Source organism: Chlamydotis macqueenii, chromosome 1 (genome assembly GCF_036417535.1).
Source record: "Chlamydotis macqueenii isolate bChlMac1 chromosome 1, bChlMac1.mat, whole genome shotgun sequence".
In the NCBI taxonomy this organism is placed as follows: domain Eukaryota; kingdom Metazoa; phylum Chordata; class Aves; order Otidiformes; family Otididae; genus Chlamydotis; species Chlamydotis macqueenii.
In genome coordinates this window covers 188,463,447-188,479,665 of record NC_141556.1, presented here as the reverse complement: position 1 = coordinate 188,479,665, position 16,219 = coordinate 188,463,447, and the positions used below count along the sequence as shown (strand labels likewise).

Here is a 16,219-nt window from a genome sequence, read left to right as displayed (position 1 = left end):
CACCATACTCAAGTCCTTCTCCTCAGGGCTGCTCTCAATCCATTCTCCGCCCAGCCTATATCTGTGCCTGGGATTGCCCTGACCCATGTGTAGGACCTTGCTCTTGGCCTCATTGAACTTCATGAGGTTGGCACGGGCCCACCTCTCCAGCCTGTCAAGGTCCCTCTGGATGGCATCCCTCCACTCTAGCGTGTCAACCACACCACACAGCTTGGTGTCGTTGGCAAACTTGCTGAGGGTGCATTCTATCCCACTGTCCATGTCACCAACAAAGATGTTGAACAGGGCCGGGCCCAATACTGGCCCCTGAGGAACACCACTTATCACTCATCTCCACTTGGACACTGAGCCGTTGACCACCACTCTCTGAGTGTGGCCATCCAGCCAATTCCTTGTCCACTGAGTGGTCTATCCGTCAAATCCGTCTCTCCAGTTTAGAGAAAAGGATGTCATGTGGGACGGTGTCAAATGCTTTGCACAAGTCCAGGTAGGTGACAAGTCCAGGTTGGCCATCCCCTGTCCACCAATGCTGTAACCTCGTCATAGAAGGACACCAAATTGGTATCATGGAGCTGTTTTAATTGAATGCTCATCAATATCTCATATCTAACAGAGACTACAATAAGAGAGAACAGGAAACAAATAGGGAAGAAAAAGCAAACTAAATAAAATTGTTTTAAACACAGCTCTCCAGCACCTTGTACTCTACATTGTCCTTCACTCCTTTGAAAGCAGGTAGACAACACTGTCAAATAGCTTTTCTTCCCCATGTTGCACATAAGCAAAATAATTATGGTAATTAACTACAGCAACTCAGAAAATGTTTATTTGGAAATTGTATTCAGGCTACAAGTAAGGAAATTCCTTCATATAGGATGTAACTGCTTGAGAAACAAACACCTCCCTCCAAACCCCACTGTCATTTTACCTGTCCCATCTTATTTCAGGAAACAGCTGCACCTTTTAGAATAATTTTACCCTTTTTACACTTTGAAAAGTTATCATCTTGCTCAGGTAGTTAAATACCCATCAATAGATCTTGGTAATTTTTTTTTGTACTTTTAAAATGCCACTTCCTGTCTTATTGTTGTTTATTTCCCCTCTCACACAATTAAGCAAGGTCCAGCCAGGTGGCTACCTATATAAAACGGCATGTGGGAAGAATAGCTCCTACGCTGTTGCAGTACTTTTGTCTCTTGCAATACTATTTACAACTAGAGGGATTTCCCTGAAGTGTTGCCAGGAGATATTTTAATTCACCTGTTACATCTTAGCATCCAGAGAGACGTATCTTTTATTCTTTTCTGGCTTGGGGGTTGTTTTTTTCCCCCGACTTAAAAGCTTTCTGTGGTACTAATGTGTTTACAAATTGCCGAAGATACCAACAAAGATTCCAATTGTTTTAATTGCTCAAATTGTCATCCTGTCTGTCATCTACGCAGCTAGAAATATCAAACTTGCATCTCATCATTGCTATCAAACAACATATTTAAGTGTGGGTAAGCAAGAGCTGTAAGGAAAACAAATTGAATAAAGAACTCCACTTTCTTCTCTGGTTTCACTTGCAGAGAAAGGAAAGCAGACTGGGAATGGACCAGTTTTTCTGGAGTTCAGGAGAACATTTTTGGGTATAAACCCATTAGATACAGTCACTTCTAATTCATCCCTGGCTTGTTTGCAGATGGGATATCAAGTCCTATTGACTCTCACAGCTGAAAAAGAAAACTCATACACATTCTCCTTCCTTTATACACTGTGAATTATCAGAAAAACAAACAAACAAACAAAAAAAAAAACCCCAACAACCCACTCTGCTAGCTTTTGAAAAAGGTTTAGACAGCATAGTAAAATTATACATTTCCAGCACTGGTGAATTCTTATTTTTTATGAAATCACTTACATTCCTGGATCTGCATTCAAAGATCCTGACCCTGATGTTACCAACAAATATGGACATCACCACACTCTTGATACTTGTTGAGGATACAGCTCCATGGCATCAAAAGCTGACCTAAGGTGCAGTGCAATGTCACTGCCAGGCAGAAGCTTCCTCATGTCCTTCTTTGTTGCTGGTTCAGGAAGCTAACCAGACGAAAACCACATAAAAGGAATTTTTTTTTTTTTTTTTGCCAAATCAGTTCTCTGAACTAACACTCCACTTGGTCACAACTGTTCGTTCCTCTGCCTGGCAGAGGAGAAGACTGTGTAGCCAGGACAGTGGAGTACTCCAGCCTGGATTTAGACTGTTCTTAGCAGCATTACAGCATACGTACATTCAATCCAGATTTAACCAAGTGAATTTGCATACTAAAAGGAGTCCAGCTTCAACAGCATGAAGATTTGGGTGCGCTTATTTCTTCAGAAGGGAAGTCCTTAGAGTGAAAGGTGAAAAATGAAGTTGTAAAAGGATCAGTCTTTTATTTCACATCTACATTAACAATCTTGGCACAGAAAACAGCAATGCATTAATGAAAGCTGCGGATGACAGAGACTCGTACAGATCAAAGACGTAACCATCATACAAAAATAACTGATTTTGAAGAGGGCAAGAATAAATATGGGATGACATTTAGCTACACAAAATGCAAGGTTACATGCTCAGAGATGACTACTAATGATTTCTAGGTTAAGGTGTGCTCTGCTGGAAGCAGGGGGATAAAAAACCAAGAGATCACTAACGGATTACAAAATGAGCATGAGCCAGCAACGGGATAGAGTTGTGAAACACAGACATGGTAATATGATGGTAAATACAGGAAGTACGGGGAAATATTAATTGCATTGTATAAGCATCTAGTGAATTTCTTCTCATTTTTTTTTTCTTTTTTTTTTTAATGTTCAAATAAGAGCAACACAAGGATGAAATGCTGAACTTCATGGCTGGCCACTGAGCCACTCCTTAGACAGATCAGTGACTCCTATGTGCCAACTGCCTTTTGTGGGGCCTTTCTTCTACCTTATCCTAATAAGACCTCAATTAAAGTGAACACAAGCAAGTGCTTTGCCATGACCAGTCTGGCAAGCAGTGTGTGACAACAAGGACCTCAGTCCACAGTGAAAGCTGTCCTCCCTGAGGAAAGTAGAGACTGGAGAAAATGCAAAAGCAGTCTGGCAAAATATTTTCTACAATGGCAATACTGACATACCCAGAGTTGGAAACTCGGTCATCACCTGCATTAACAGATGAAGAAGCAAAAAGACAAAAAAAATTACTTTGCATTTCCATGGATCTTATTTAGCCGTTGAAATAAATTAGCTTGAAAAAACTCACAGACTAACAAAACTGGAAACTGCTTTTTCTGCCATTAAAGTACCAACCACTATCTAAACACAACTCCAGCCTTGAGCTCCCCCATCGCAAGAAAGATGTGAATATTAAGGGAGTGAGAAAAGGTGTGTGTTTGCATTTGTCTTTCCCTGCATAACTTCAACAAGGACCCGTGGAACGTTTTGGTTTGGGAGCGACTCATGGACTCGAAACGTCAGGTAACCAAACCCAACGATGAAGCATCCCTCCCCCCCCGCACTGCACATATACGTTTGCATATATATATACACACACATATATACAAATATATGCACACACATACACCGCGGTTGTATATAAGCACATAATTAAGCCCAGCAGTCCCTTGTTGGCATCTGTGCAGAAGAACGGGGTCCAATCTTTACCGGCCCCACAGCTCTCACCCCGCCGGCGCGGGGTAAGGCGCGCAGGCTGCCCTGCGCCACGTCCCTCAGCCGTGTCCGGCCTGGAGCACGCCGCCCACCACGCCCTCGGTCCCGGGCACGCAGCCCACGTCACTGGCCAAACCCCAGGTCAGATCAGATCAGATCAGATCCGATCCGATCCGGTCCGGTCCGGTCCGGTCCAGCTCCGCTCCCTCCCCTTCCCCTCCAGGGCCGCCCGCACGTGACTCCGCGACGCCTACAGAAACGCGGAGGTCCTCACTATTGGGGTCCTACTTCTGAGCGGAACAGCCTAAGCCACTGCCTCATTAGAAAGTCTCACCGCTGTTCCCCGGTGCACCTCGTCCACCCCTCAGCCTCTCCCCTTCCCCGCGCCAGTCGGGTGCCGAGACAGAACGCCCCCGGTCCCTCTCCCGTAGCGGTCGGCGGGTCATGTTTAGTTTTCCTTTGCGGTCAGGCGAGCCGCAGGCAGCTCAGGAGGCGGGAGGGGCAGTGAAGCCCCGCTCGGGTGCCGGTTGACGTGTCGGTGGGGAGCGGCGGCGGCGCCTGGGAGCATCATGTGCGTGAGTGAGCGGCCCCGCGGACCCCCCCTTCCCTCTCCCCCCCAGCCCTAATCCAGTGCTTTCCCCTCGCTCTCCCCAGGTCGAAGGTCACCTTTAAAGTGACGCTCACCTCGGACCCGCGGCTGCCCTACAAAGTGTGAGTGGTGTGGCGTGGCGGGGCCGGGGTCGCGGCTGCGGCCGGGTCGCTGCGAGGAGGCCGTGAAAACCGGCGGCAGCGCGAACGCAACGCGGCCCTGAGCAGCCTGGCTTTCCGTGGTCATCCTGACAGGGCCTTCGCACGAGTGGAAGCGGCGTTTGCTCCCTCTAAGTGAAACGAGAGGCGGTCTTCTGTTGTTTACTCACCTGTCAGGGCTTTTCCGCTTCTGTCTCTTGCCGTGTCTGCCTTGTCGGGCTTTGGTCTGGACCTTAAATAGCTCATGCACATCTTTTGCAAGAGTAAAAGTGACATTTTAATTAGTAATTTAATAACAAAGTTGCTTTTCAGTTTGTCTTAGCAGTCACGTATTTACTTACACTGTAATTCCAGGTTAAGTGTGCCTGAAAGTACACCTTTCACAGCTGTCTTGAAGTTTGCTGCAGAAGAAGTAAGTAGAAAGCGATTGTTTTGGTTTTGAACTTTCTGAACATTCCTGAAAGCAAAAGCGTTCTTTTTAATTGTAAAACACAATGGTTAATTCAGCACAAAGAATGCTCTTTTTAGATACATATGGACACAAGCTTTACTGATATCAGTGGGGGCCTGCCAAAAGTTTCAGAATCCTAAACTTAGCAATTCTTGCACGATTTACACGTCAGCAGCAGATATTGACACACTTCCTGTTTTTCTTTGCAATTAATTTAAACAATTTTATATCAATAAACTAATAATTTATGACAGTGAACATAATTAAAAGATACTACTATTGAATACTGAGTATTTTAAATTGCATGCGAAGAATATCCAGAAAATTCTTCAGACTTTTTCAGGAAATTCTTAAACTCTTCTCACATTCAGTCCCAGTAATTTCTGACTTTGGAAGACATGATTTTTGATTACAGGAAGTATTCAGATTGGGCACGTGGGCTAGATCTGAAAAACAGACTTAAGTGAATAAGACTTTGATAATGTGTTCTTTCACTTCTGAGTGTTTGATCTTTCACATGGAATTAAATTGCCTGTATAATATATTTGAAGAGATGAGTCCTGTTTTTTTTTTCCGATTAAGTGTACAAAGATTAAGAGGTGTTTATTTGGGTATAAACAGTATAATAAAAGTGCTCAAACGCGTGATGGCTTTTGTCTATTGTGCTATTCATTGCACAAAAAGGAGATGGGCTTATTACTGTAGGGGATTCTTGTCATCATTGTAAAAAGTGAGAAAGGGATATAATTGCTGCTGTATGATTGTCGTCTTTTCCTTATAGTTTGACTGTAGATGCTGATGAATGTATTTCCTGGCATTAGAGAAAACAAGTTTTGTGGCAGCCTCAGTTACCAACTTACAAGACGTTTAAAGCAAACAATGTCTTTCTTTAGAAAGTGTGTGAATTTGTGGCTGGATTTTACCCAATTTGGTTTCAAAGCAAGCCAGGGATTATCTACTGAATACAGAAGTTCTTTGCTACCTGAGTATCCATTTGGCTTTGTGTCACAGAAAGCTTTATATTTTCTGCATGGGAAACATGCTTAGCAGCCAGAGGAAGGTTTTTTGGTTCAAGCAGTGAACCATATTGCACCAAACTATATGGAATTATTTCTAACAGTAGCTTCCCGTTCTGTATTATACTTGTGATGATTTTCATGTGCTGAGTATAGAGCTGACAACTATTGCTGTTTGGCCCAGTATTTTGGGCTAAGATAACAAATGTTTTATTTTCTTCTAACACAATACGGCATGAAGCAATAAGATAATCTTAACTAGTGATTCACTGACGGGTTGCCACACAGTTTTCATGTGCACCTAGTGTTTTGGCATCAGATAGCTTCTCCTACTGAAAAGCAAAACGACACAAAATGAGTAGAGACATCCATCTTCCTGTGAATGATCCATCCCTTTCGTGCATTGTTGTGTATCAGAAGAGACAGAGAAGAAATGAGAAGAGGCATGTGACATTCTAGAAGTGACATTTTTGGTTTTTTCAGATGATTTAGGATGAAAGATGCATGGTATCACTTAGTTAAAATGCAAACCTGCTTGTTGAAAAATAACTTAATACTTAAGTTAAACATATATTTCCTGCTTGTTCAGGTTTTTTTTGGTGTTTTATTTCTTTACTTTTTGAATTGGAGATGGTCTTATTCCAGGAGGCAGGACTTCATATGATTGACATTAATTCCACCTTATAAATTAATTTTGTCCTATTATGGAAAAAAAAAAAAACCCACAAAAAAAAAACCAAACCCCAACCCCATTAAAAGATTTCTCCTTAAACTGCAAAGTCAAGATTCCTGAAGTTAGTGAACTTGAGAATGATGGCTTGCTTTCTTCAGCGTATGATATGCATGCATTAGCTGTTCTGAAGTGGCGTATTATTTTTACATTCTTATGGTTAAATATATAGCTCCTCTTTTATCAACTTCGTTATTCAAATCTTGCTCTGAAGGCAAATTGTTACTTTCCCCATGGCCTTTCTACAACAACACTGGTATGTAATTTATCTTTTGCAGAAATTACTGTTTTCATGTCACCCTGCAAGATGAAAAGGTGACATGTTTTACCTGCTATGGATAAAAAGCTAAGAGAGAATTAGTTTTTAAAAATTCTGCTGATTTTGTGTTTGGACATAAAAGAGTCCGTTTCTCAGTATGTTAATAATTAAGTACTGTATTCAAGCATGATTTCTGTGAGCTTTAGCTGTTGCTGTTAATGCACAGAGTTTCTGCAAATAAGATCTAGAAATCTGAAGTTGAGCAATCAGAAAATGAGGAAAAGACAAGTAGTGAATGCCATTGAAAGGCACATCTGATGTGACTCGTTCAGCATGTGGGAGAGCTCTGCAGCACTTCCAGGGAAGTGCTCTGTATCAGCATGAATAGTTAGCTGCCCTGTTTTCTTATGCAAAATTGAGAGGAGGATGAAGTGCTTTGAGAGGAGGTTTCACTGATGAGGACAGGCTGAGAGAGTTGGGGCTGTTCAGCCTGGAGAAGAGGAGGCTCCGGGGAGACCTGATAGCGGTCTTCCAGTACCTCAAGGGGGCCTACAAGAAAGATGGGGAGAGGCTGTTTAGTAGGGCCTGTTGCGATAGGACGAGAGGTAATGGTTTTAAAATAGAGGGGGGTAGATTTAGATTAGAAATTAGGAAAAATTTTTTTATGATGCGAGTTATAGAACACTGGAACAGGTTGCCCAGAAAGGTGGTGGAGGCCCCATCCCTGGAAACGTTCAAGGCCAGGCTGGATGAGGCTCTGAGCAACCTGACCTAGTCAGGGATGTCCCTGCTCCTTGCAGGGGAGTTGGACTAGATGACCTTTGAAGGTCCCTTCCAACCCTAACCATTCTATGATTCTATGATTCTAATTGCAGAGATACCAGTCTCTTACCCTGTGGGTTGTTCATCGCGCTAAGGAAGTCCAAGGAGCAACCTTAGGACCTCAGACCAGCCAAGTTGCACTAATTGATTTGTACCCAGCCTACCCTTTCTGTCATGTGTTGGTCCAACCACATAAATAGTCCAGAATTTTTCTCTGTCCCTGCCTGGCTCCCTCTAGTCCTGAGAGAGAATTATTTTTGGCTTCCCCATCTCAGTTCAGATGTTCTGAAATAGTTTGAAGCCTATTGCATTACAGCCCCACCTGAGTAGGGCTTTCCAAATTGTAAAACTGACGGCATATGAGGCGCGTGGAGGTGGGACACATCGTGGTGACTGAGGGTACAAAGCTTGCTTAGGCTGGTGTCAGAAATCTGAGGAGGCAGCCAGATCTGATGTAGTGCTGTTAGTGCTTCCTTTTGTAAGCAAATCCTGGAGTCAACTCTTCTCTTGCAGCAGTGGAGAGGTCCCAATAGAGACAGGGAGAAAGCTAAGGAAATTGGTCAAAATTAACCAAGATTAGCTCAATTTAGTTCTTGTTTCACTCTTGTTAGACATAACAAATATGCTTCTTAGAAGTTCGTTTCCATACACGTTTTAGGTATTCCTTTGTTTAGTATAATAAGAACTAGTATTTCTTAACTTTGTGGATGCTTAACTCTTATATTTTATCCAATGAGTAATAATAATTGGACTTAATTAGTTGTTTAGTACTGCAAATTTTGCATTTTGTATTGAGGTCTCAAATAAACTTTGACTTTAAACTTTATTTTGCTATATCTGTAAATCTGAGGGGAATCTTTTCTCATAATTTTTTGTACCTGAAACAGCTACAATTATAATTGCTTTGCATATTCCCCATATGTTTTCTGCCTTAACTATGTCTCTTAGTAATTTTGTCCTACTGTTACTTCCTTTAGTTCAAAGTTCCTGCAGCAACAAGTGCCATTATAACAAATGGTAAGAGTACAGTTTATACGTATTTTTAATAGTTTTTGGATTGTAGTTTCAGTGAATGGGTATTGATAAAAGGACAAGTGTCTTTTATTTCACAACCTCTATGGACTGAAAACTGAATTTAATAATATTGCAGCATTATTTAAATTGCTTATGCATGGGATGAAGGTGTTAAACCAGTAATACTATGAATTAGTTTTGTCCAAATATATAGCTTGGATTATCTGTGCTGAAGGTTTCTTGTTAGCTCCTGTGGTAAGACTAGTTTTGGTTATAGGAAACAGCTGCATGCAGATCCGATGTAATAATTATATCTTGTTGGTATGTTATATTTTTTGAGCTGTAAGTTTAGCTGTGAGTTGTAATATGTCTGTTTCATCTTCCCCTCTTTTTTTCTCTCTCTCTCTTTTTTTTTTTTTTTTTTTTTTCCCCCTAGATGGTATAGGAATAAATCCTGCACAGACAGCTGGTAAGTTATTATTTATGAAACTCAATATTAAAAACCTCGGCTATTTTTCTTTTAAACTAATGCATAGCACTTGGAGTTCATTTATATTTTAAGTTTTAATGTCTTAAATGGGAGGAGCATTACCTAGTAGCTGGAAACTACAATCAGTGTAGGGAGTAAAAGGTTAAATACACAGAACTATTGTTCAGCATTTGTTTATTTAGGCCTGTGAAAAAATGAGACACTTCTGATCTTCAGAGCTTAGCTATTAAGTGAGCAGTTTAAAAGAGCAATACTGTATTACACGTTAGTGAAATAACAAGTAATAGCTATATTTTTCCCCACTGTACCTAGTTCAGTAATAATTGCTATTTCAGCAGCACTTCTGATGAGATATGTTTAAAAAATAATACACAGTTTTAGACCAGGAACTCATAGGTGCTTTGGAAACCACGTTTTCAAGAAGAGAGGATGTTCTTGCTGATAGCCCTCTTGTTCTCACGAAGGGATTCCACATGAGAAATCTTTGATTTCAACTGTTGAGACTTGCTATGAGACAAGAGTTTATCTTTGTCACAGAAAAGTGTAAAGCTTTTCCCCATCATCTCCTGAATGAAATACATGGATACATAGTACAGGTGTTGAATTGTACTGATAGTGGTCTGTTGTCTGGTAGCAAGCTTCTGTGGACTTGTTCTTGAAAAGTTGTACTTTTAAATTAATTTGGAAATTATTAGAGTAATCTAATCTCAACCCATTTGACATGAGAGTTGTGGTAGAGTGAAGTATCTTGTTAGGGAAGAAACGTTTGTAACTTTCTACTAAGAAATGGCATTAGTGCTTGTGGAACCCAGTCATCCAGTGAAAACTGTGAATCTAATTTTACTCCTGCTTGCAAACATGATGAATAGTTGATGGAGATGTACCACTTCTCTGGTTTTTTTTTGATACAATCTCTGCCAGGTCTCATACGTTTCTGCCCTCTGTCTTGCCAGTCATTATTGAACATACCACAATATTTTTTTTTCAGATCTAAAAAGAGATTAAGAAAGCAAGGTATTATCAGGGTACTTAGATATGTAAGATAAATAGTATACAGTAAATCATTGCAGAGCATGTAATAGTATCTGATGATTAGAAGAGCAGTTGCTTGGTATTAGTTTGTGGAATTTCTTGGAGCTTTAAAAGGAACCATGTAAGTGTAGTGACCCATTTCTGAGGTCTGTGATTGCATTAACAACTTTTGAAAATGGAGATCAAGTGAGTGTCTGGCTTTCTGCTCCACTGGAGGTTTCTGTGCTTCCTGCACTTGCCTTAGGACACCTGGATGATGGTTTGACAGGTGTACTGCCTCAGGCAGACTCTTCAGCTGATGTTGTCCTTATCATGATCCATGACCAAGTGTATTGAAAACAGAAAATAAAAACTAATAATTTAATTTAGCTACTAGATTGTCACTGACATGTAAAGCCACATTTTCACATGACCACTCAAAAATACATAGGCAAAACAGGTAACGTCAGTTCCTTAAGTTAAGGTGTACTTACACTGTATTTCTTCCTCAAAAGTGTACTTTCATTTTGTATTATGTAGCTCAGATCAGTTGTAGCTTAATCCTGCAAAGTAAATGTGTTTAGGACTACATGACTCCTGAATAAAAACATCCATATGGTAGTTCATCATACTTGCAGCTATGCACCTTGAATTCACATCTCCAGTTGATTTGCTTTACCTGTCCTAAGTTCTTACAAACGTTGAGGAATTACTCAGTAGTATAAGACAACATCTCATAATCAAGGATCAGGTAAATCAAAAGCATCTAGATGCAAAGTGTTTTCATCACTGTCTTAACCTTATCTGCACATGTAAGATCAGGAACATGGATTGCAAATGGATTATTTTTTTGAACATAGAAGGTACCATTGCCCTGACAACGCTGTGTGATGTTGCCCTTAAACTGGAAAAATAATAAAAAGAACTAACCCAAAAATCACCACCTTCCCCTCAAAAAAAACCCCAACCAAAAAAAATATCTACACCAAACCCAAGACCCAGACCAAAATCACTCGTCAGTTTACAGGTAAACATGTATAATTTAGATACAACCTTATGTTCAACCTTATTAATTGATATTTCAGAAACTTGGTAGGGTAAAATGTACTTTTTTTCTCTCCTTTTTTTTTTTTTTTGCTTATATTAAAGTTCCTGTGAGTTGAACAGTTACTTTAGTCTTCAAAAACTTCCCAAAATAAGATGATCTAGGAATAAAATCTTAGTAATCCTTGGGGTTTTCAGAGGTTTTGTACTGTTCCACTATTTCCCCTTTCTGAACAAAAGTACTCTCAAGTATGACTTTCATTCTCCCTACATGATTCCATGGAGCAAGGAAAATGAAAGCTGAAAAGGCTAGGCTTAGCACTTAATTCCTGTATTGATTTCAATTTTAAATCCTTGGTAGTTCAGGGAATAGTATGCCATAACTTTAATAAAATCACTGTGATATTAATGATGGAAACAGGCTGAGAGGTGGGGTGAGCTTCTGTCTGCATGAGATGCAGCTGTGGCCTGTTTTAGAGTTTTATGAAGTTTTGTGATGGCCGTTGCAATGTGGATACTTTTGATGTAAATTAGTAAGCTTAGTTCTCTGGTTTGCTGGTGTGACAGATTTGTGTTCAGTGAGTTCATGGATCTCTTCAGTTTCTGGTCTTATCAGATTTCTAAAAACAGAACATCTTCTGATAACACATTATTTTGAACTGATTTCCTAATACTCGTTACGTGGAATAAGAACGGTTTTGATTCTGATCCATGGACCGGAAAAGTGAATTTGAAAAAGGGTAGCTTTGTTCCAGTGTGCTAATAATTTGAACAAATATTAAATATCTTACTCTGCATTCCTGACATGGGATGCTTGAGAGAGAAATACAACTATTCTCGTTTAACAAGTCAAGGCAAAGTTTAATAAGAATAGGTAGATATTAAAACCTGATATTGTAGAATTACATAAAGACTGTTTTGTGCAGTATGAAGTAAAAAAAAAAAAAAGTTCCATATAGTAATTATATAGTGCATCACTTCTAGCTATGTGGTTTCATTTTCAAATGTTAGATTTAATGGAAGAAGATGGCAACCTGAATACATGCAGAAAATAGTCAAAACGTTTAAGTATTAGAAACTTCTAATTTTCATACTATGTCCTCTTGAAAATACTATCTTGATTAAGACTGTACAGTAATAAATATGAAGTTCAACATTTTTTTAATGCTAAAATGAGACTGACTTATGCTTGGATATGTGGAGAGCCTTCCTTAAATAAAAGTACAGTTCAGGTTCTGAAGTTAGAAGCAGATAAGTACTGAACCAAGCAGAGAATTAAAAATCAGCATATGCATGAATGACAAATGACCTCAAGATAAAAAAAAATTACAGAGAAGTAAAACTTCATTTCCTGGTCTAGAAATTATTAAGTGAAATCAGACATTCAAGTACTGAACTGCAAAGTTTGAAAGGCCAGAGCTTGCAAGTCTTATTAGATGACTTTGGATGTGGTATTTTTATTTAAAAATAAGAACTCTTTGGAGTAAGAGAGATTAGAAGAAATTTCATGGAAATATAAAAGATACAGTTCTGGTATATTAGTGGAATTACTACGATGATGTTAAACACTGACCTAACATTATTGTCCTTTAAATGTGTATGCTTATTTAGGTAAGATTTTATTTGATTGGTTGGTAACATCTGTTTTGTTTGTTTGTTTAGGAAATGTATTTCTAAAGCATGGTTCAGATCTACGGATTATTCCCAGAGATCGAGTTGGAAGTTCTTAACATCTGCTGAAAGCTTTGGAATAAGTGACGTTGCTGTGCAGCAAAGGTCTATTTATTTTGGAACTCCAAAATGCAACTAATGAATTGGCCTTTTTTAAAGCTAGCAAAAATTACTTCCCAGGATTTAATTTTTTTTTTTTTTTAAACGAAAATAAGGTTTCATTTTCTTTTTAAAATACATTAACTCATGCACTGATTCTTCCCTGACTAGTAGAAGAATGGGCTGATTTCCATGTTATATTCCTGAAAGACAGATGGACTTCTCTATAGGTCTTAACTGACACCACAAGAGTAAACACACAGCCACGATCCATAGATATTTAAAATATTGGATATTGTTGAGCCTACTTTGTGGAAGGGGGAACTGTGTTGTGATTTTGCTACAAAGAAATTGTTCCTACTGCATGCTAAAACTTTTTTTTCCTTTATTTTTTTTTTCTAAACTTACTTCCATGTTTAGAGGAACAGTTTTTACCCAGTTTAAGTATTAAGCGCAAACAGAAGGGAAATTTCAGGGTCTTACTGCTCAGATAAGTAAATTACTGCCAAACGTTCCGAAATAATTGTAAGATTTAACTGCTGCAAATATTTTAGATAACGGAGAAAACAGAGGTTTCTGTGTGTTAAAACTTCATTTGACATATTGTGAAGTTAAATGAAATGCAGTTTCAGAGAACTTAGAAGACCTATCTCTTCATATGAAGTGCCATCAGCTGAGAAGGATTGCAGCATAATTTAGGAATGTGTCAGTACTGGTCAAATATGTCATTCCTTTTTCAGTGAACTCATATTGGTTCTTTATAAAAGTCTTGTTTTGTTACTGCTTGTCATATGGGAAAAAATAGAATTCACTAAAATGTTTGTGTTTAGATTATATGCTTCTTGTTTATAAATTGCCAAGGGTAAACTATCAGTTGTGTATTTTAATTCGAGAAATTGCTGCTTTTCTTGAACTGGTAATCTACTTTGTGATTTAATATATTTAGCAAAATCTTACCCTTACTGCATTTTTTCTGTCCTGCTGAATTTAACAAAAAGAACAATGGGCAATGTAGTGCTTGGTTAAATGAGTATTGTCACGAATGCAACTGTCCTGTGCAATAATTGTGCTCTAGAAAGATGCTCAGAAAATGTGTCGGATGGTGCAGAGGTACTAAACGTCCTTCTGAGTGGGTGTAAATTGAGTATATAGCGGAAATCTCTTCTGAAAGTGATATTTGACTATAAACATTTGTAATGAATTGTAAAAATCTGGATTTTCTTTTATTTTAATAAACAATTATATGAAAAAAGTGAAAATTTTGTTCCTCTCATATTCTTAATTTGATTTTGACAATAATTAAAAACTCTGCCCTTTAACCTTCTAATCAATGTGCTTTGAGATTCATTTCAAGCCAAAGGATTCTTATGCAGAATTCTACAGAACACTGCCCTTAAAGGGCAGAGTGCATATTTTCTATTAATCTAATACCACAATATAATTAGGATGAGCCAAATTAATTGCTTGTAATTTTTGTCTGCAAATCTCTTGATTAAATACCTGAAAAACCACCTGATACTGGAATATAACAAACAGGAACCTTTTTTTTTTTCTGTCTGCAAGTGCGGTATAGTTTTCAAAAGGCCATCGTAGTTAAATGCATTTTGAAACTAAGATGCTCTGATGTTTATGTAAAGCAGGGTTGTGTAAAAACAATTTCAGATGGGGGGTAACATTTCTTACACTGTTACTTAGGTAACACAGATGGCATAAGGTATTTGTTTGATAGACTGCCTTACAAATAGTTTATGTAATGTGTGAAGGATTTGTTCTTTTGGACCAATAACTCGTCTTTGTAGTATTTTCTGTGTTCCATACACCTTTGTCTCAATATGGTCTCTTAAAATCTGAACATAACTTTTCTGTTTGGTAAAGATTTCATTGGTAAAATGTACTTAGCAGATGATTGCAAGTTGAGTCGATGTTTGCAAGTTCATTTTCTTATGTCTGACTTATGTTTGACATGGTTGTATAGGGAAAAAGTTTAAGCTTAGGACCAGACTTCCTAGAGCTTGGGAGTTCTCATAAGGTTATAAAAAGTGCAGTACTCTGACTTGTACAGGTTTGTCTAACCATCCTTTAAGGCATGCTTTGGATATAACTCTACCTGGAGTTTGTATTGTCTCTGTCTCTGGTTATAACTTGACTGATGGTAAATGAAAGACCTCTGTTGTTTGTGATTAACTTTGTTGCGCCTTTGCTGAAGTCAATTTAAAGGGTTTTTTTTTCTGGTAAAATGATGGCCGGTTTATGTTACAGAAGACAAATTTTGGCAGAATCATAAAGCGTTGATGTGAAAAGTCCCACCACACCAAAACTTTTAAAGAGCTGTAATCATTATTTTGGTTTATACAATATTATAGAAGTCTTACTTTTCTCAAATTATTTGATAGAATTTGAAGATATCATGGAAATTTTTCAGGGAGGGAGGCACAAGGATCTGATGAAGTATAGAAGAACTAGAAGAGTCAGGATGGGGCCCTCACTAGTTCTGTCAGTGCTATGGCTTTCTTCCTTGTGTTTCCAAGCCATAAAATCCAACTTTATTCTGTATTTGAGATTAAACAACCATTTTCCTCTCTTGTTGCTATTAGATAATAACTATAAAAATTGTTGACAGCAGGTCTGAAAAGTTGAGAATTTTTCTTCTTTGTGTTTAAGTTGATGGTGAAAATCCAGCTCCTGCTGCTTCTCCAGTGAGCAGTCAGAGCGAGAGAAGGAGCTGTGCCAGTATGACTGCAGTGTTAGTGGATTCTGAAGGTGCTGAGGGCCCAGCGGTCCTTTGTATGGCAGCATGCAGGTGGCCATCAAATGGAGCACTTTAATGGGCAGTGGAAAAAACCTAAATCCTGCAGTCATCCTAGTAGTGCTGTTGAGACCGTATTTCAGTGATTCTGGCAGGAGCACTAAGCTCCAGCTGAGTAAAATTCAGTCCTTGTGCAATACATGGTGTTCAGATTTAAATACAGTATACCCAATATACATCTCAGCAGTGAATTTTTCAACCACTCTTCCTACTGATGGCAAGTACATACCGGGGAATGTTCACAAAGGCTAGCATGCTCTTTTTGAGGCTAATCTCTGCAGGCTGTTTCTGAAGTTAGCAGAAGCGAGGTTCCTCTAGAGAGAGATTGAGTAGGTAAATGAATCGTCAGTTCTGAATCGCTCTCTGGAGGGGTCTTTCACT

The 16,219-nt window shown here is 38.9% G+C and overlaps 1 protein-coding gene across 1 annotated transcript; it reads left to right on the top strand.

Annotated features, from left to right (window-relative positions):
- The first annotated feature begins 4,119 nt into the window (after positions 1 to 4,119).
- Positions 4,120 to 14,291, top strand: UFM1 (ubiquitin fold modifier 1). Its single transcript, XM_086742036.1, has 6 exons — positions 4,120 to 4,249; positions 4,333 to 4,389; positions 4,780 to 4,837; positions 8,681 to 8,720; positions 9,154 to 9,186; positions 12,925 to 14,291. Coding segments are annotated over exons 1-6 (258 nt in total). The 5' UTR covers positions 4,120 to 4,247; the 3' UTR covers positions 12,993 to 14,291.
- The last annotated feature ends 1,928 nt before the right edge of the window (positions 14,292 to 16,219 follow it).